General features: G+C 42.8%; 1 protein-coding gene across 1 annotated transcript in view; it reads right to left on the bottom strand.

The window, feature by feature from the left end:
• Nucleotides 1–3,276: 3,276 nt before the first annotated feature.
• HTR1E (5-hydroxytryptamine receptor 1E) overlaps nt 3,277–22,218 on the bottom strand; it is a 55,851-nt gene continuing 36,909 nt past the window's right edge. The window contains exon 2 of the mRNA XM_006133328.5: nt 3,277–4,755. Within this exon, the coding sequence (XP_006133390.2) occupies nt 3,461–4,555 (1,095 nt within the window). The 5' untranslated portion in view covers nt 4,556–4,755 and the 3' untranslated portion in view covers nt 3,277–3,460. The remainder of the gene's footprint in view (nt 4,756–22,218) is intronic.

The following is a 22,218-nucleotide window of genomic DNA, read 5'->3' as shown; positions in this document are numbered from 1 at the left end:
GTTAAATTTAGGTTGGCAGAGAGGCATCCAGCAGGAAATGTGAGAGAGAAACAGGACTTGTTAGAAACAGCTGGGAGTGGAAAGGTAGATTTGTGATTTGGTGCTATAAAGATAGCTGTTGAAGCTATGTCGATAGAGATCACCCAAAGCAAAGTGTAGGCAGCAAGGGCGGAGTTTTGGGAGGGGGGGCAGTACCCGTGCATACCAGGATGAGACTTGCTTTTCTTCCTGTTCCCCAGACTATCAGGGAGCAAGGGGAAAGTAGTTGGACTCCCTGCATGCTTCTCACTCCTGGCTGGTGAAGGGAGGGGGAGGAGGAGTTAATCACGGAATGCAAGTACTTTCCCCTCATTCCCGGATAGTTCACGGAACGGGATGAAAAGCAAGCCACATCCCAGTACGCACGGCTGCTGCCTCACCTGAAACTCTGCCTTGGCAAGCAGCGAAGAGGAAGGGGCCAAGGACAGATCTCTGTGTCATCCCTTCAGAGAGTAGGTCAGACAAATGGGAGAGGATCCAACAAAACAGGTGTGGAAAGAATCACACGAGAGGTAGAAAGAGAACTATCCATGACAGTAGAATGAAAATAAAAGGATGTGGTTTTGAAGGAAGATGGATGTGAAGAGCAGCAAAGAGATCAGTGAGGATGAATGTAGAGTGGGATTTGTCAATGAAGTGACCATTAAACATCTTGATGAGAGCAATTTCAGGCATGTGTCAAGGCTGGACGCCTGACTGGAGAGCCTCCTGGATGGAACTGGAGGGAGGTATCTGACGCAATAGCTGCAGAGATCATGAAGCAAAAACTTTTCAATTGTCCTCCATCCCTCTATAAATCTACCGAGACTGAAACTAGTAAAATGAAGTTGCCAACTAGTGGTGCCATGTTAATGAATGTTTTTACTTGCATCGAGTAGTTTCCAATCAAGTTAGGAGCTCAGTTTAACTGTTGTAAATAAACAGTCCTTTGAATTGTTTTCAGCTTTGTTTTTGTGTGGGAAAATGTACAGGGGATGTCTACATCAATTTGGTGTCTTCATCATTTGTTAGAAAATTTAGTTCTGTGTTTAGCTGATGACTTAATTAGAAAATCTCTAGTCAGCTGGCAATGAATGTTAAACCATTATTTAACAGGAAAATGTGAGTTATATTTCCATCTGTTTTACTGTTAATTATCTCTGAGTATTAAAATTAAATACAATCTTTAAACCTAACACTAATTGGTAATTTGAGTGGTAGTCGCTGAAGGGAAGAGTATGCAATGAAAAGAAATTAATATTGTACAGTGCTTGAATTTTACAGCTTTCCTATCCATTTCAGAAGGCATCTGTATACCTGCCATAGTTGCCTATAAAGTGAAATTAGTACATTTTCTATTCTCTTAGCACTACTTCACTCATTAGACAAGTAGCAGTCCAGGTCACCTTTAAATCAAGAAATTACTGTTGTGTAAGAATCAAGGTCCTTCAAATTCTGGAGGTAGTAGTGGTAGGTTAGCCTCTTATGCTAACAGCCTATGTGATGCTCTGGGTTATTTCCTCCTCAATGAAACCACTTCAGTCTCTTTCCCCTCTCCTTCTTATGGCAGAGAGAGGTGCACATGTGCATGGAATTTAAAACAGGCTATATTTGCCCCCATGTTACAGTGTTGGAAAGGTTTCCTCTAGTAGTAATTTTAACTGGAGAAGAATGACTGTAAGCTGCCCACAATCACAGCCCAGCTGAGGAGGGAGTATGGACACAATGGCCAAGGTATGCCCCTTTGCCAAAGGGGAATCTCTGGAGCCCATTTGTATGGAAAGCTTTGTGAACCCTTCTTTGATGTGTGAGCCCTAGGGATAAACAGTGGACAAAATGGCTTCCTGGGCACAGGAGCATGTGATTAGCAGCCCTGAGAGGAGGGAGTCAAGCCTAGGAATAATAATCTGACTCCATGGTGCCAGGGCCAAGAAGTTTCAAGGTCCCTGCTTTAGCAGCTGCAGGAGAATTTTCAGAGTCAGAAATCATTGCCCCCTCAAGGGGTATGTCTACACCACCCCGCTAGTTCGAACTAGCGGAGTATTGTAGGCATACCGCACTTGCAAATGCAGCCCGGGATTTGAATTTCCCGGGCTTCATTTGCATAAGCGGGGATCCGCCATTTTTAAAACCCCGCTGGTTCGAACTCCGTGCAGCGCGGCTACACGGGGCACGAACTAGGTAGTTCGAACTAGGCTTCCTAGTTCGAACTACCGTTACTCCTCGTGAAACTAGGAAGCCTAGTTCGAACTACCTAGTTCGTGCCCCGTGTAGCCGCGCTGCACGGGGTTCAAACCAGCGGGGTTTTAAAAATGGCGGCTCCCCGCTTATGCAAATGAAGCCCGGGAAATTCAAATCCCGGGCCTCATTTGCAAGTGCGGTATGCCTACATTACCCTCGTAGTTCGAACTAGCGGGGTAGTGTAGACATACCCAAGGGGACTAAGTCCAAATCAGACAAGAAGGGAGTTCCAGCAGAGTAGCAATTGTTCCAAGTTCAAAGCAGTCAGAGATGCCACAATGGCATTAGTGCCCGAAATGTGCTAGCAATAGCCAACAATACTGCGGCAGTGGTTTTTATCTTCTCTGCTTATGGGTGGAGAACTTACTGTCCCTTTGAGCCCTGCATGTAAATGGGAAGCTGAGTTTCCAAGCAGACTAGATGAGCAAACAAGTGATAGAGAGTGTTGTCTGCATCCCAAGTATTTGAGCAGATTATTGGACATTTTGGTCTATTAGCAAGGACCTCTTTGCTTCGGGGAGCAGTACACAGGTTGTAGGAGGGAATCAGGAGGCATATGACCTTACAGCCATGGCTCAGAAGATTGCTATATACATGTCTCCTGTTCCCCACAACATCTAAGGTGATTCAGAAAAGGAAAGAGAGATTTACCAGAGTAGCAGTTGTGTAAGGAAAGCAGAATGCGTTCTGAGCAGGTTTATTTGGAAATAAACCAAGCTAAAAATTGTGGTTATTTTCTTTCTCAATGAATGGTAGTTTTCTCCGTATTACAGATTTACAGTTCAGTTTGTACTCATTAGGTGCTATGATTAGCAGCTGAGTTTATCCTTTACCAGATAAGTACTTATGTGGATATATATATATACTTATATATGATAAGCATCTATGTCATAGTGCAAATTAAATCAACCATTTGTTTTATAAATATGTATTTTTTAAATTGTTTCTTAAATAAAATATTTTAAAATGAATGGTTTTTAGGGTTTTTTTTTTCAAGAATTCTGTGGCTCAGTATAATAAAATTTATTTAAAACTATGTACCGTAATAACACAAGAGGTAGAAAACAGAAAAACAAGTTACAGGCCAAAGAGAAGTCAAGCATAAAGACAAACACAAAAATCCCCTTTACCAAGTAGAATGTTGCTCATTTCACTCATTTTTAAGGCCAGGGAGTCACATCATATGTACCTTTGGGTGCTTTTAAGCATTTTCCCAACACCTAATAAGCTTTTTAAAGGCCAGCTTAAAATCTTCATTAAAACTAGTGTACAGCAGAGGATTGATAAGGGAATTGACATAACCAAGCCATGTAAAAAAGTCAGCAACTTCTGCAGATACGGTGCAAACGCTCAGGCCCACAATAAGCTCCTTAATAAAAAATGGCAACCAAGACAAAATGAAAGCCCCTAATATCAGTCCCAGGATGCGAGCAGCCTTTCGTTCCCGTGTACTGGAAATCTGCTGACGGTCACCGGCCAGCTCCAGATCATTATCAAAAGGAGGAATTCTCACTGATGTATTTATTTTATCAAATTCCGTGGTTGGGTCAGACGTAGAGAAGTCTGACACACAGAATGTCTGCGTGAGCTTACAGCTAGCAAACGAATTTTGGCTGTCCGTGCTCCTGTTGCTAAGGTGGCGGCTTGACCCACGTTTTTGGTATAGACTCTTGGCAGCATGATAAATTCTGTAATAGAGGATCAGGATTAGTGTCAAGGGGATATAAAATGCCCCAAAAGTGGAGTAAATAGTGTAGATCACATGATCATGTTGAATACGACACTCGCTGGGAATACTGATGCTGTGATGATTTCTCCAAAACAAAGGTGGCATTGAAATGAAAATGGATATAGCCCATACAGTGACTATCATAAGCCCAGCCCTTTTTGCTGTTCTTTTCCTGGCATATTCAATAGCATCTGTGATCGCCCAGTATCTATCCAGAGCAATGACGCAAAGATGAAGAATTGAACATGTGCAACAAGTCATGTCAATGCTAAGCCATATCTCACAGATAAAGTATCCCAGAGTCCATGTATCCATCACTATGTATGTAATACTCAAGGGCATGACTAAAATAGCAACCAGCAGGTCTGTCACAGCTAGTGAACATATTAAGTAATTTGCAGGCTGGTGTAGTTTCTTGGTTGTGCCAATTGCTGCAATTACACCAGAGTTCAGCAGCATAGTCAAGGTTGTGATTATGGCCAAGGTTACGGTAATAAGCATCTTTTCAGTGACTGTTTTGGGTTTGACAGCCACGTTGGCTTCCGTTGTGCAGTTTGTGAAATTCATTTCCCCACCCCACTCCAGGATACACAAAGAAAAAGGCTGTCACTTCTAGATGATGTAAAATCCCTCCATTGCTCCCATGTAAAATCCCTCCATTTGAGAAAAGTGTGCAGATGCTTCAGATGTTAACTTCCTTGTGTGCCATTTTCACTAGATCAGTTCATATCATCCAATTTTCCTAAAGCTCAAAGCATCCAGATTTCCTAGAAGATAAAAATTATATTAGTTAATCAGGGTAGGAAAATCAAACTATTTTCTTTTCTTAAATCCTTGTCTTCTAATGTTATTGCCACAAACAAGAATGTTGGTAATTTACTTCTTTTTTTACCCTCTTCTCCCCCCTTCTTCTTCCCTCCCTCCCCACTATTCACTTTTCCTGCTACTGTTTAGTCCCAAAGAACACATTTGGGCTGGGGTAAACTAGTATAATCCCATTGACTTCATTAGATCTGTGCCAATTTATATCCTCTGAGGATCCAGTTCTTTTATTTCTTTGCAAATCAAATTCCAAAACATTATGGGTGAGTCTAGACTGGCAAGATTTTGCGCAAAAGCAGTTGCTTTTGCACAGATACTTGCCAGCTGTCTACACTGGCCGCTTGAATTTGTGCAAGAGCAATGACGTTCTAATGTAAGAATTCAGTGCTTCTTGTGCAAATACTTTGACGCTCCCGCTCAGGGATAAGCCCTCTTGTGCAAGAATACTTGCGCAAGAGGGCCAGTGTAGACGGGCACCTTAATTTTTTGCACAAGAAAGCCCGATGGCTAAAATGGCCATCGGAGCTTTCTTGCGCAAAAGCGTGTCCATACTAGGCACGGATGCTTTTGAGGAAAAGCACTTTTTGCAATCTAGACGCTCTTTTGCGGAAATACTTTTAACGGAAAAACTTTTCTGTTAAAAGTATTTCCACAAAATCATGCCAGTCTAGACGCAGCCTATGAGTAGAGAAAAGCTATCCTATTATTTTAATTGCTGCCTTAATAAACATTACTCCTGCATATCTGTTTAAAACAAAAGCCCTTTTCAGCTAATGTTTACTAGCTTTCATAGATTTCAGTGCATTTTTCATGTTCAAATATCTGTCTTTAATATTGTGGAAACAACACATTTTAAAATACCCAGATTATTTTATAATAAGCAGCCTTCAAACAAATGTTTAAAGTTTCATAACAAATATTCAGCTTCACACAGTACATTAATGTTGCTAAGAGGCTATGCAGTTTTGTGTAATTATTGCTGACATTTGGCATATCCTACTGTGCATACCTTTGGAGGAGAGACACAAAAAAGCATATGCCTTTGCTTGGAGGTTCACATCAAATTGTTTATACTGTCATACAGGCCAGTGAGATGACAAGCATGAAGAAATCTCCAAAGACATTATTTTGAAACAAATTTTGTATTTTTTTATTTTGAAAAAGTTCAGATGAAAATTCCAGATTGTGAACCTACCCCATATTTCTTGTACCTCCAGACTGATTGGTGTCAGTGAGAATTTTGGGCACTCATGATCAGTGTTCCCTCTAAGATTTTCCATTCATGAGCGGGGTGAGTTTTGTCTTGTGTACTAATACTGAGGTCATGCGCACTTGCTCGAATGTGTGCCACCATGGCACCCAAATTATAAACATGAGATAATTAACGAAGTGTATGGATTTATGTGTTTATTTAATATGAAGTCAAATAAAAAGAAAATTAATACTGCAAAGTTTTCAGGATGTTAGATTAGCCATAAGGCTGCTTTAAATCTGCACTTTCCACAGTTGCATAGAAGTCACAGGAGGCCAAGAATAAGCACACTGCAGCATTGCTCATACTGTGGCAGTAATGGCCAGAGCCCTAGGCCCTTTCAAATCACTGAGTCAAAGAGAAACTGCCCTCTCCCCCATCCCCCATTGATGGGCCTGGTAGGGCACTGGCTCCTGGAATCGGCAGCAACACGGTCATGCCACTAAAATTCAGGCAGAGTAGCTGCTGTTCATCAGCTCTTTTGCAAGCGGGGCGGCTGCCCTGGGCCCTGCGCTTCAATAGGCCCCGCGCCAGTGCCGGTGTGAATATGCAATGGACGTCGGTGTGCATCGGCGCGCATGCGCAAAATTGTGCTGCTCTGGGCCCTGTAAAACTCTCATCCGCCCCTGCTCCTGCCCATCACACACTGATCACAGTGGTACTTGCCACTGCAAAACCTTTGCCTTCGGAGGTGAGGGGTAACACCTCTGAAGGATTTAAGCTTTGTGGTTCAGTAGCCAGCGCAAACATAGCCAAGCCTGCTGACAGACAGCTGAGCTGCAGCAGCCTGAAAATTGCAGCTTTTCAGAACTACTACAGTATCCGAGCCAGATAAATCACCAGCTGAGGAGAACTATTATCAGTGTGCATCTACAGTTAATTAATTGGGTCTTCCAAAGGAACAGGCAGACTCAAAATTACACTATTGTGATACAGGATTTCTTTTACTTGCTATATCTATAGAGGAAAGTGGAATATGTCTTCTGGACTGTATTGGGAAGAGTAACCAGAAATGGGTACAATTAATGACACATATAATTTATGGCAAAAGCACAAGAAGATTATGGTAAGCTGGTAAATAATGTTTGTACCAGCACTGGGAGATGAAGAATGCATTTGACAACAGTATTAGTTGCAGTTAGTAGTAAAAATGTCACTGTCAGTAGTTTCACAGAGAGCACCAAGCAAGTAATAATTTCAGATTAATTAATGTTTTGAGAAAGAATACAAAGGAAGAGTTGCACAGCAATCCTCCTACCTGTGCTGTTATTGTTTCCAGTAGAAGCACAACCAGCAGCTTCTTATTTCTGGTTCAAAATCAGACAACCTTTCCACTCACCCCAACACTCTTTTTAAAGCTAAGAGCAATACAGGTACGTATATTTTAGATAGGCTGTGGCTTTGCTTTGTGCAATACTGAAGAGGCTGCGTCTACACTGGCATGATTTTGTACAAATACTTTTAACGGAAGAGTTTTTCCATTAAAAGTATTTGCGTAAGAGAGCGTCTATACTGGCATGTGTCTTTGCGCAAAAGCATCCATGCCAATGTAGACGCTCTCTTGTGCAAGAAAGCTCCCATGGCCATTTTAGCCATCGGGCTTTCTTGTGCGAGAAAATGATATTACCTGTCTACACTGGCCTCTTCACAAGAACACTTGCGCAAGAAAACTTATCCCTGAGCGGGAGTGTCAGAGTATTTGCACAAGAAGCACTGATTTTGTACATTACAATGTCAGTGTTCTTGCGCAAATACTCACGGCCAGTGTAGACAGGAGGCAAGATTTTGCGCAAAAGCAAGTGCTTTTGCGCAAAATCTTGCCAATGTAGACACAGCCAAGAATGTTTAGATTTTCCATATTCCACTGCTTATGATTACTACAGCAAATCTCTTTTTCCTTCCATTTTTAAAGATTCTTTTATGTCAGTACAAGTATGGGAGAACGAAGTCTAATATCAGGTACGTTGCACATACCACCAATAGCTGTAAAACCCCTACATTTTAGTCTGCAAGGGCAGTTCAAAACAGAGTGATCCCATTTCTAATGCATCAGAATATAAATGTACAGAGTATGCTCCAAAGCTAGTGCTGAAGTAAAACAGCTCCCAAAATGTTATTGTGTTCATCTGTTCTTTTTTTAAAGGAAGTGTAAACATTTATTTGCATACCTGTTTTATTACTATTGCTAATTTTCAGCTGTGTGAGAGCAGAATCTGTCCCACTCAAGACAGAAGAAATGCTGATTTTGCTCTTACTATATCTCATTCTGCCTTTTCTCCTCCACACCCCGTGTTTGAACCACACAGTCCTGGTTGGCTGCTGCCTCAGCCTCTGGACAGCAACCCTCCCGCAACCACAAACATCGGCAGCAGCACTCTGCCCACATGGCCCAAACCCCAGTGGCAGTAACCTGCCCGCCATGTCGCCCCAATCTCCAATGGCAGTAACCTGCCCACCACGTGGCCTCAAACCCCAGTGGCAGTAGTGTGCCCACCCGCGGCCCCAACACCTGGTGGCAGTAACCCACCTGCCACGTGGCCTAAACCCTGGCATCAGCAACCAGCCAACCCGCCCATGACCTGAATCCTAGTGGCAGCAACCTGCCCACCTACCTACAACCCAAACCTGGGCAGCAGCTGCCTGCCAGCCCGCGGCCCAAACCCCAGCAGCAGTAACTCGCCATGTGGCCACAAACCCTGGCAGCAGCACCCCGCCTGCCCATGACCCAAATCCTGGCACCAACCACCCACCTGCCATGCAGTCTCAGCCCTGGCAGCCCCCAGAACAGCCAGCCCCCAACACAGCTCCAGCTGCCAGAGCAATGGCCCTGGGCCCATTCCCACCCCTGCCCACCATGCAGCTCTAGCAGCGGGAGCAGCCTAGCCACTCACCTGCAAAATCTAGCAGGAAGGTGAGTGCTGCCGCCCAGCTCTGAAGTAGATGGGCGAATGGAGAATTTTTTATGTGCGGTTGTGCAGGTGCACACTTTAGAGGGAACACTGCTCATGATGTGCAGGACTGAGCTCTAGATTCCCATGAAGTCTTTAAAAAGTAACTTTGCTGCTCCAGTTACTACACTTGACCTTAGCCAGCACAAGGACAAGAGGGGATACAGTGGATACAATGTTCATAGATTTCCACAAAGCCTTTGACAAGATCCATCACCAAAGGTTCTTAAGCAATCTAAGTTGTAAAGGGATAAGAGGGAAGGTCCTCTCATAGACTGATTACTGGTTAAAAGATAGGAAACAAAGGGTAGGAATAAATGGTCTGTTTTCAACATGGACTGGTGTTCTTCAGGGGTCTGTACTGGAACCAGTCCTATTCCGAATATTCATACATGATCCAGAAAAAGGGCTAAACAGTGAAGTGGCAAAAATTGCAGATGATACAAACTACTGAAGATGGTTAAGTCCCAAATAGACTGTGAAGAGCAACAAAAGAATGTCACAAAACCAGGTGACTGGGCAGCAAAATGGCAGATGCAATCCAATGTTGATAAATGTAAAGTAATACACATTAGAAAACAATCCCAACTATACATATACAATGATAGGGTCTAAATTAGGCGTTACCTCTAAAGAAAGAGATTTTGGAGACACTATGAATAGTTCTCTGAAAACATCTACTCAATGTGCATCAGCAATCAAAAAAGTGAACAGAATATTGGAAAACATCATATTGCTTCTATATAAATCCATGCTACACCCACATCTTGAAAACTGCACATATGTGGTCACCCAACTCAAAAAAGATTTGTAAGGGAATTGGAAAGGGTTCAGAAAAGGGCAACAAAAATGACTGGGAGGTTGGGATGGCTGTCCTATGAGGCGAGAGCAATAAGAAGGAACTTTTCAGTTTGGAAAAAAAATGACTAAAGGGGGATATGATAGAGATCTGTAAAATCATGCTAGGTGTGGAGAAAGTAAATAAGGAATTGTTATTACTCCTTATAACACAACTACCAAGGTTCACCAAATGAAATTAATAGGGAGTAGGTTTAAAACAGTCAAAAGGAAGTATTTTTTTTTACGCAACACACAGGCAATTTGTAGAACTCCTTGCCAGAGGATGTTGTGAAGGGCAAGACTATTCCAGAGTTAAAAAAACCTAGGTAAGTTCATGGAGGATAGGTCCTCGATGGCTATGAGGCAGCATGGGCAGGGATGGTGTCTGTAGCCTCTGTTTGAAAGAATCTGGGAATGGGCAACAGGGGATGGATCATTTGATGATTTCCTGTTCTGTTCATTCCCTCTGGGGCACCTGACATAGGCCACTGTTGGCAGACAGGATACTGAGCTAGATGGACCTTTGGTCTGACCCAGTATGACCATTCTTATGTCTTATGTTAATAGACGCCTTTAAAAGCACATTTTTTTCTTGCTTACTATAATTTCCATAAGTAAGCTATCCTAGGGTATGTCTACACTACCCTCCTAATTCAAACTAGGAGGGTAATGTAGGCATACTGCACTTGCAAATGAAGCCTGAGATTTGAATTTCCCGGGCTTTATTTGCATAAGCCGGGCGCCGCCATTTTTAAATCCCGGCTAGTTTGAACCCCGTGCCGCGCGGCTACACGCGGCACGGAGTAGCTAGTTCGGATTAGGCTTCCTAATCCGAACTAGCTGTACTCCTCGTGGAATGAGGAGTTCAGCTAGTTCGGAATAGGAAGCCTAATCCGAACTAGCTACTCCGTGCCGCGTGTAGCCGCGCGGCACGGGGTTCGAACTAGCCGGGATTTAAAAATGGCGGCGCCCGGCTTATGCAAATAAAGCCCGGGAAATTCAAATCCCGGGCTTCATTTGCAAGTGCGGTATGCCTACATTACCCCGCTAGTTCGAACTAGCGGGGTAGTGTAGACATACCCCTAGTTAAACAGGCACATGTGCAAATGCTCTCATTAGAACACAACATACTGCTGCATGCACATCAGCCATTGGGTTGTTTATGTCCTGCTGCTGAACGGGATTGGATTTACCTGCTGGAAACCACTGTAGTAACTAAAAAGACTGAGCAGAACAAATAAACAAACAATCCTTCCCCCCCACAAAACCTCCAAACCAAACCACAACTGCCTCTCTCGGTAAAGCATAAATCTGCGGGTACTTCAGAACAAGCAGGCTGAGATGCCAATTTCTGGCCAACAATATTCTGATTCATTCATGTCAAAATCCATAGCTGTGAAAGATGTTTCCACTACCTGCACTCAATGATTGGAATGAACTTTGAGCACATGAGAGATAACAGAAATAAATATTATTCACAAATAGCTAGATTCAAAGAACAGGATTAAGGTTGAAAAATGAAAGTCACTCATTAGGAAAAGCCAGAATGAAGTTTGCCTATGCAACCTCATTGCCTCTCCCTTTTGTGTATGTATTACGATATGGCCTTGAATGATATGGTGCCACACTATATTATCAATATATTACCATTGCCTCATTCAGAGTATATAAAACGTACCATTCTCACTTAACTAGCCAATTAGCCCGCCAGAAGACGGGATTTTCAGGTCTCTCCTCCACATCGGTCTTCTCTCCTGAGCCTCCGGTCTCTCACTCCGTCTCTCTCTCTCTCTCTTTCCTCCTCCTACTGCTTCCCCTCCCCCTCAGCTCTCCTCCACCTTCTGTGTCTCTCTCCGTCTCTCTCTCTTTCTCTTCTCCTCCTGCTTCGTCTCTCTCACTGTCCTCCACCTCCTCCGTTCTCCTCTCTGTCTCCTCCGCGTCCTCTGTGTCTGCTCCACTTTCCTCCTTTTGAATCCGGCACCCTTTCCTGATGTCAGAAACATACACTCGTCCAGGCCCCACCTCCTGGCTGTTCCCTCTGGGGGGGTGCTGTTGTCTCCCGCCATGGCGCTCGGCTGACTTCTGCGCTGCTCAGCCGGGTCGCCGTGCGGGAGCAAGTGGCGCAAACGGCCTCTCTCTCTTCTCCTCCTACTGCCTCACCCTCTCTCTCTCAGCTCTCATCTGCCTCCTGCCTCTCTCTCCATCTCTCTCTCTTTCTCTTCTCCTCCTTCTGCTGTGTCTCTCTCACTCTCTCGCTGTCCTCTGCCTCCTCCGTTCTCCTTTCTGTCTCCTCTGCGTCCTCCGTGTCTGCTCCGCTTTCCTTCTTTTGAATCCGGCGCCCTTTCCTGACGTCAGAGACGCACACTCATCCAGGCCCCACCCTTCAGCTGTTCCCTCTGGGTGGCGCTGTTGCCTCCCTCCACGGTGCTCAGCTGAATTCTGCACTGCTCAGCGGGGCCGCCGCGCAGGATCAAGCCCCCCGTGCTGCATGGGGAGCGCGGACCCCAAACAGCCGCTTGCGCCGCTTACTCCCGCGCGGCGGCTCAGCTGAACAGCGCAGAAGTCAGCCGAGCACCGTGGCAGGAGGCAACAGCGCAGCCCAGAGGGAACAGCCAGCATTTCAGCGTTATAGAGTCACAGACATTGGGCTACTATTCTCACTTAGGCTATGTCTAGACTATGTCTAGACTGCAGGCTTCTTTCGAAAGAGAAATCCGCTTTTTCGAAAGAGAGCACCCAGCGAGTCTGGATGCTCTCTTTTGAAGACGGCCTCTTTACATTGAAGAACGCCTTCTTTCGAAAGAGGAACTTTCGAAAGAAGGCGTTCTTCCTCGTAAATTGAGGTTTACCGCCATCGAAAGAAAAGCCGCGTTCTTTCGAAATAATTTCGAAAGAACGCGGCTTGAGTCTGGACGCAGGGGAAGTTCTTTCGAAAAAAGGCTACTTTTTTCGAAAGAACCCCTGAGTCTGGACACGGCCTTAATGATAAGCTAGTCAATATTTCATTTTCTCTGCAGTGTTCAATGGGCAGCCCCAGGCCTATTTTACTGCACACTATTAAAACCCTGCTCTGGAGACAGAATTATTAATTTCCTTATGGTGCCCATTACTCTAGTATCCGAGAGCTTCATAAACATGAATTTATCTCCACAATGTGACAGGATTCTATTATCTCTATTATAAGGGGAGCAGAGACAGATCAAGGTCAAAAGTTTCTACTAATTTTGGGTGCCTTATTTGAGATGCCAGAAACCTGATTTTTTTCTCAGAGCACTTAGCATTCTACAGAGCTTCATATATTCAATCACAGTTTCTACTGACATTTGTGGAAGCTGGGAGTGCTCAGCATTTCTGAAAATCAAACCCTACGCTCTCATGAGGACCCAGAAAATGAGGAATACAAAATTAGTAACCACCTGTGAAAAGTGTGGCTTCCGTGACTTGACTTGCAACATATAGGAAATGTGTGCAAGAAGCAGGAATAGAATCAATTTACCAGGCCTGAATGCAACTGCCTTTATTATAAGATTGCCCTTCTGCAATGCCCTGTTTCATTTACTACACATCTTTCCACATCTGCAACAAATGACAAAGGTGTTAAACAACAAGCAGCCTCATTTACTACACAGCTCAGATTCCTCCCCAGAGTAGGCCCATACTATGCACTAAATTAATCAGGGGTCCTATAGAAAAAACAAGTGATCATGTAGTTAAAGACTGTCACAGTGCATTTGTACAGGTGGGCCAAATAAAGGTTGTGCATGTGACGCTACTTCTGGTATTTCTTATCTTGTGAGTGTTTGACTTTGCAACCTGAATAATTTTGTTTTAACATAAGCTTTTTCTTCTGTGTAATTTCCTAAGTTTTATAAGAGCAAACTGATAAAACAGAAAATCCGTCATCTGGTGTCATATTGAAACCTGCATAGGTCATCAACAGGGTGGAAGCTTTTAGAGCCACCACACAGACCTTTGCCACTTGAGCTAATGCAGTGTTTCTTAAACTTTTTGAGACTTTTTGTGCCTACCAGTCTGGGACTGTCCCAGCTCTGAGACTCCCAATTCCAGTAGCCCTTGGTGGAGGAGAGGGGGGCTGTAACTTGCCTCCTCCCTGTATGTGAACGGGAACATTGCTGGCTGTTCCCCTTTGTCAGGGAGCAATGGGAAAGTGCAGTTTACTTCATTCCTCACTCTGGCTGGGGAGCACTGTGAGCATCCATCGACAGGCACTTCTTACTTTGCCCCACGCTGCTGCAGTGAGAGGTTGTCCTCTCTCCCCAGAGCAGCCTGAATACTGAACCCATCACCCAGCCCCATCCCAAAGAAATGATTTAAATAAAGAAAAAAATTAATTGAATTAAGGACCCAAGTAACACCAGGTACATTTTCTGGTTCTCTAAATGGACTAGCCCTAGTGGGGAATGAGACCAGCACTTTACCAGTGGGTTTCACTGATGTTCGCTGACAGCAGAGAAATGGTGAGTCAGAGGGGTTCCATTGCAGGCTTTAGAGTGGAGTATTTTCTAGAGGACTCTAGCAAAGGTGAAGCTCCAACACCTCCCTTCCAAGCTGGCCAGCTATGGTGCTGCAGCAACTTTTGCCTTGGGTTTTCTCCCTGTTGTTTGGCCTACTTTGTCCAGAAGAATATCTTGGCCCTCCAGCCAGATCATTTTGAGGAGTATTTTACCCAAAGTCTCACAGCAACGTAAACACAACCAAGCCTTGTCCTCTTGGGCTTAGCTGGCAGCCACAAAATCCCAGGCATGCCTCAACTGGCCTCCTGGCTAGCCTCATCCAATCTCTGTACACCTGGCTCACTCTTCCAGTCTCCATGCTCCATGTCTCAATCACTTTTACAAACCAATCCTGGTTCTCCCCCTGAGTCACAACACCTTGTCAGATATGTATCTTTTCTCACTCCTGGTGGTTCTTGGCTTGGAGTCAGTCTATGTTTTCTAAAATTCTTTCTTACTTGCTTTGGTGCAGACATCCAGATTCTCCATTGCTCTGCATGTTGGGTTCATTTAAAACAGTGAAGTGCATTACCATTCTAATTAGGTAGCTTTGTATACTCACCTTTGCACTGATGACGTGGCTGCACCAGGAGCAGGAGAATGGAGAATCTATTCCACTATATTGTCTGAAAGTGGTTCATATACTCAAAGCTCCCCAAAGTTGCCATCTTCTCAGATGAGAACATTTTGTCATGGGAGCTCACTAGAGAGACAACTCTCTAGATTCCCTTGGTTTTTTTTTCTTTTAAAATTGTCTCTTGGTTTTGAGTCCACAGTAAACAAATTAATTATATATCTCTGCTCCCTCGGTAGCAATAGATCAATTTGAAGTGTAAGCACTTTCCTTACAACATGACTTGATTTGAGTACTTGAGCCTACTGGCCTTTTTGAGGCTGCAGTTGTGAATGGGAAGAAAATATTGCTGCATGTACTAAAAATGTGGTATCTTGTGGAAAATAATACTTAGCACTTATATAACACAGTATTTTTCAAAGTGCTGTAAAATGTTAATTAAATCTCAATACTGGAACTGGCAAAACTTGGAATTTCCAGTTCATAAAAAATGATACTTTGAAATTCAGTTTCATTCCAAATCAGAACAAAACTATTTAAAAAAAATTCCCATAAACGAGAAATTCAGAGAAATGTTTTGTTTCAGAAAAAACACACTGATCTTAGTTTGCTTTTTATTTGCCAGTCATATTACTTAACGTTAACTAAAGGCAGTTGATGTTTAAAATGTATTCTAGGGTATCAGTACTTCTTTAGACTTCCATAAAGTTGCATGGTGCAGGAGTCATTCTACCAAAGTTGTTTTAATTGACAGCACAATATAGGGTATTTTCCTTCTTATTGAACAAATAGTATTGGAAAAACTTTGTGCAACAGCTAGGATAATGGGAGTAGTCAGGGCTGTAGAGCAAACTAAACCTGTCAACTTGCATCTTAGTCCTACCTTCCTTATAGTGTGAGATTTGGGGACTGCAAAACCATAAAGAACATGAAGTCAAGCTGTGAGAGGGTCTGTTATGGTTTTCATTACTGGAGAGTAAAAGTGCAGGAGAGTAATAAATAGGGGGGCTATTTTTGTACTAGATCAATGAAATGTATTAGAAATTTACAAGAGTCTGTGTTCATGAGATGTCTAGCTCAGTAATGGAGACTCAGGGTTAGGGTTGAAGGCTCAAACCTACTTTTATTCAAGTAAGCAGCAAAACACACTGAGGTTTGCACAAGTCATAGTAAACCTCAGGGCCTAACCCTCAAGTTACATTTTGTAGGGTGCAAACTGGTGAACTGACTGGTGGCCTGTGGGTGAAAGCAGCATGCAGAGCACCTCTGCGTATGAATCAGACCTGCTGCTGGCTACTTCTGGGGCACAGTGCAGTCCAGGAAAGGCAGGAAGCTCGCCTTAGCACCTTAAGCTTAAACCCTGAGCACAAACCCACTGACTTGGTCCTGAGCCTCCCTAAACCCAGAGCCCCTTCCTACACTCCAAACATCTCGATCCCATCCCACCCCAGAGCCTGCACCCCAAGATGGGGCCTACACCTACCCTGAAACCCACCTCAACTCTAGCCCAGAGCCACCTCTTATACCCTGAACTCCTCTGCCCTGCCCCCCAGCCTGAAACCCCCTATTATACTTAAAAAACTCATCCCACCCCACCCCAGAGCCTGCGAACCCAGATCGAGCCCTCTCCTTCCCCCCACATAACAACTCCATCCTGGCCCCACACAATAGCCCTCACTCTAGTCAAAAGATATAATTGTGTTTGGTCATGCGTGTGACGTTGTGGGAGTGCTGTCTACTCTGTAACCTGGGGTTCCCCTGCGCTGTGATGTATGATTCCCACTAACTCACCCACATGTGCAGGGCTCGACAAATAATGCAATCTACTCACCCGTGGCAAGTAGATTGCAACCCGGAAGAGCCAGGTTCGGGCGATCTGCGCATGCACAGATCACCAGACAGTGCGGCTGGCAAGTGGGGCTCGCCATGGCTTGGCGAGCTCTGCACATATGTATTGGCTCAGACACCTAGTCCCAGCCTGAGCAGATAACAAGGCTCTTCCGGGGCGGGGGGGGGGGGGAGGGAAAGGGGGAGAGACAAAGGAAGGGAGGCGGAGACGGCCGGGGGGGCAGGGCCTGGGAGTGAGGAAGTTTTTTGCAGGGAAACCATGAAGAGAAGAGACTAAGGAGAGTGCTGGGAGTTGAGGGGCCTATTCACCCCTGCCCCAAGGGGTCTAGGGCTGCCAGCTCCTGACTCCTTATGTCCATGTCTATGCTGTGCTGTATCCCGGAGAAGCAATAAACCCTCTCTATTCTACTGGCTGGCGAAGTCTCATGTTGCTGCTACGGGGGTGCAGGATCGGGGGGATCCCTGATGCACTGCCACAATGGGCATCAACAATTTTCTTCAACTGGGTCATGAGGGAAAAAGTTTGAAAACCACTGCAATACATTAAATTAATGCAGATTATTGATGTTTTAATTTCAATGACTAATGGAGCACATAGTAGAGCCTAGGTATGTTTTGCAGTATTTACAAAATTTCATTCTTGAGTGGCAATGTGATGCACCAAGTTTGTCAATTTTATTCCACAGACTTAGCATCTTACACTTGTTGCTTCATTTCCGTCCATGGTCCTTCACCGAAGGTCTTATGATAAGTCCTCTTTTTAAAGAGCTATCCTTACCACACTTTAACTTGCTCCTTGAATTTGAATTGCAGTCATTTGCCATACTGTATCTGCCCCCCTCTATTTTAAAACACCATTTTAATTGTTTATATTGATGTTGGTTGGATACAAATCAGTTTACATGGACCTAGGGTACATATATAGCAAACTGTGGCTAAACACATAGACAGCATGGCTCTCAATGGGCACCGAGCCTGGATCGTCAACATTAAAAAATAAAGCTCTACTATGGTGCCAAAGTAGCAGGCCTGTATTTCTGGTGCTGAAGGCTCCAGGTTTAAACCTACTAACAAGCATGTGCATATGTGGCTATGGCTCATTTAAAAAAATAAAGCACCCCAAACAGGGTTTGAACTTCAGTTGACCTCACATGCTTGGGCAAGATTGTCTAGCTAGACTATTTAACACGCTGGCCTAATCCTTGTGAGTACATCTTCCTCTAGTGGTTGATTTCTGTGACTGCACAGCCAAGGAGTTTTCCCTTAGCTGAAGTGGTAGCATTTGGCTATGATTTTGAGAGTGAAAATTCTGGTTTCTGTCCTTGCTGACAAAGGTTTGTTATATGTGCAAACTTTTTAAAACAATACACATCTGCTTTATACACATCAGTGTATTTTTATTAGAAACAAAAGACTTTAAACAGAAATTATGTTAAAACATTGCCTATATAAAATTGTCCCCCTTTTAGTTGAACACATGTGTATTCAAGCTCATATTTGTTTACTTTTCTGACAAATGCCAGGTTTTTAATATGTGTAACTCCTCTTAGTCCTGAAAAACTAACATCCCGAGGAGAAGGTGGGCTGGAATTTTTCCCATTATTAACAAATTTATGAATGTTTGCAATTACAAAATCTTTTTGCAGATGATGCTAAAAAGACAAAGAACTGAAATCCCAAGCACACCCACAGGTCTGGAAATTAGAAATTATCTTTCTAAAAACTGTGGGCTGATCTGCATGCAAACTGTTATTTAAAAATTAATTTACATAAACTGATATAAAAGCCCTACATGGAGACTTTTAATCGATTTATCCAGGCTTCCAGTGATTTAACTGCATTTGCTAAAGAATCACTTTAATCTAAATTGATGTAAACTAAGTTTAAATTAATTCAGGAATATCCACACAGAGTATTGAATTGGCTTAACTAAATTGGTATAAAAACCACACGTAATTAGACTGGTGCAAGACTGTGTGTAAACCAAGCCTGAATAAATCTGATCTGAAGTCATTGAAAGACAATATACAAGTCAATTCACAAGGCATAATATCAGTTTTAGAGAGATATTTTCAGAATGCCATGATAAAAGGTAAACTTCCCAGGTAGGTCTTGGCCCAAACAAATGAGAAAGAACAATTAGTGTAGCAGCACAATTATCATTCACAGATAAGTATTCATTTTTGCACAGCTCTGTTAAGAAAACTTTAATAAATCTCAGGCAAGCCTGTCAGACAGTGATGAGCTGCAGTTTGACACTGAGGCTATGACTGCACAGCAGTGTTATTTTGGAAATAACGTAGTGCGCATCTACACAGCAAGCCCGTTATTTTGAAATAAATTTGAAAAAATTATCAAATAACTGTTGTGTAGACAACATCAAAAGTAGAAATAAGCAATTTTGACTTAAGCTACGCAATTAGTGTAGCTCAAGTTGCGTTACTTATTTCGAGATTAACCCTGCAGTGTGGACATGCCCAGGGCTCGCTGAACCGTGGCGAGCCCCGCTCGATAGCCGTGCTGTCTGGTGATCTGCGCATGTGCAGATCGTTCTGAGCATGCGCAGATTGCCCGAACCCGGCTCTTACGGGTTGCAATCTACTCACCACGGGCGAGCAGATTGCATTATTTGTTCAGCCTTGGACATGCCCAAACTAACAGGAACCACACATTTCATGTTGTATGTACCAGATATACATGGTAAAATATCCTCATTGCCAGTAAAGTGGATGAGTGATTGTCAGATTAAAAGTCGTTTAAAATACTTCTGTACCTCTCTTGATAACACCTTAGGCTGTTGAATTTGAATATTTAAAAGTCTAACTTATTTCACACCATGGAAAATATTTGTTTACTTTTCACTTATTATTTAGTCAATGCTGCTGTAGTGGTTAGGCAGCAAACACCAAAGAGGAATACAGTATTCAAACTAAAAGGAAAAAAAGTTGTTCTATGTCATCTTTGCTTTTGTAACATACAGATGAAGTTTGTGGCATCTACTGGACAGAATTAACAAAGTCAGTTGTGTGATAAGTCCTATACTACTGAAACCTATGAACTTTGCAGATCTTTCAGATCAAGTGATGGAGGCCTATGATTTTTTTGAGCCACAAGATCTTGTTTCTATTCCAGCTTCTTCAAACAAGTCCTGAATGGTCATTGTGTACAGTACTGACAGCTGTCAAATTTTAGGTAGCCATGAATTTTTTACACTGTTAATATTATCTTTTAAAACAAAACCTTAAGTTAAGGTGATTGTTACCCTAACTACACATTTCTCTACAACCCATCTTTGATTATTGAAGTATTATCTTTTTCAAACTTCCCATCTTACAGTTATTTGAGTGTGTGTGTGTTTAACTATACCATATTATTAAGAAGCATTCCTTAAGTTTTAATTTACCTAAAAGTTTAACTTTGGTTTAGCAATATTTTTCTTGAAATTTACAAAGATTGTGCAAGATTGTATGTTTGCAATGCTGAAACATTATTTCTAAAAACAAACAAAAGTAAATATACTTCACAGAAAACTTGTGAATGTAAAAGAACATAAGAACAGCCATACTAGGTCAGACCAAAGGTCCGTCTAGCCCAGGATCCTGCTTTCTGACAGTGGCCAATGTCAGGTGCCCCAGAAGGAGTGAACAGAACAGGTAATCATCAAGTGATCCCTCTCTTGTTATCCATTTCCAGCCTCTGACAAACAGAGCCTAGGGACACCATTCCTACTCATCCTGGCTGGTAAATATTGATGGACCTAACCTCCATGAAGATGTTGATGAGGAACAGAATCTGTGCTTTGAGCAGTGCAGGTGCTCACATGAGAAGAAATACGACATAGTTTTTGTGGAAAACCTGAAATTTCAAAATATACAAGATCTGCAGTTATTTTTGCCATAATTCACAATATCTTAACACCGTATTTTTCACTTTTATTTGACTATATAGAAGAAGAAAAGAAAAGAAAAGAAAAGAAAAGAAAAGAAAAGAAAAGAAAAGAAAAGAAAAGAAAAGAAAAGAAAAGAAAAGAAAAGAAAAGAAAAGAAAAACACTCATCAAGTCAATAAAGTGAGACATAATATACTGAGGATTGGCAGGTCCTCAGGGCTTTTCATAATCTTTCCTCCTCCGGTTCAAAATTCCATTCACCTTATTCATTGAATATTTGACTAAGATCTGCAATCAGATGAAATACTGGTGGGAGGACAGCTCAAATAATGAGAGAGCTGACAACTAAGTTCTGAACTCCTTAGTGTAATTCATAGAGAGAAAGAGAGTGTGTCATCTTTATTACTTACAGAGCTGATCAGGAGACTATATTTGACTGATCTGTCTGGAGCAGAGTGGTTAAGGGACAGTTTTCTAATATGTTTAAATTGCAGAATGAGGATGCAAATATGAAAGGGTTTATTTTCTCTTCAGTGAGCATATGTAATTTACAGTGCTGTCAATGTATGTTTGGCTCATGTACCAAAAAGAGAGAGATGAAATTTCCTTTCCTGTCAATTTCCTTTCCCGGAAATTAGTATCTATTAATTGTCACAAGGAAATGGGGCTAAGACTCTTCACTGCAGTGTCTGGATGTGACGGAATCTGTCAGTCACCCAGACACAGGATAAAGGAGCATATCCATCTATTACCTGCCCCAGAGAGCATTCTCCCAAAGTGAAAGCTATTACAAATGTCTGTGCTTTCAGAAATAACAGAGGACACTCTGTGGCAGCAGCTATTATTTCCCAGAAAAAAGAAACTGCCTAGTCAATATGTTTTTATATTTAGCCGCACATAGTCAGTGTGTTGCTGACTTTCCTTGAGCTTTGTTCTCTGGAAAAGTGCTCTAGTTCATGATGTAAACAGATCCAGGAACTACCCAGGGGATCTCTTTTTAAGGTAAAAAACAAGGGTAACTTTGAGTGAAAAGGGGCTGTTTCCACTCACTAATGGTTCTATTGCTGAACAAAGCTTTGAAAGGTACACACAAACACGTATTTCCATGCTGATATGAAGAATATTTGCTATTTCTGCACAACCTGTTGTCTAAGTAATTTGGAAGAAATAAACTCGTCTAGGGCTCTGTTTCCAATTTTTGGGAGTTTAAGGCCATTTTTTTCTCCTTCATTTGGAGAGGACCATTGTGGAGGAGAGGAAGAGGATGAATCTGCACAACGACTTTAGTACAATCAAACCATTCATGATGGGTGCAATTCAGTTCTGAGGAGCACTCAGATACTACAGTTATGAGAATGATGTAAGAACCTATACAGAATAGAATAGTACAATTTTTAGATTTGTGTTCCTACTTTTGGGAGCCTTTCTGATGGGACAAAGTGATCCAGGTGCTTTCTATTTGCCAAGGCAAAGCACCTACTTGGGTCTCAACCAATATATGTTGGGATGCAGTGGGAGAGACCCTGGGTGGAAGGACAACCATG

This window comes from Pelodiscus sinensis, chromosome 3, assembly GCF_052426305.1.
Source record: "Pelodiscus sinensis isolate ZL-2025 chromosome 3, ASM5242630v1, whole genome shotgun sequence".
NCBI lineage: Eukaryota > Metazoa > Chordata > Testudines > Trionychidae > Pelodiscus > Pelodiscus sinensis.
Note: the sequence above shows the minus strand (reverse complement) of the source record. Positions and strands in the feature narration are given on the sequence as shown.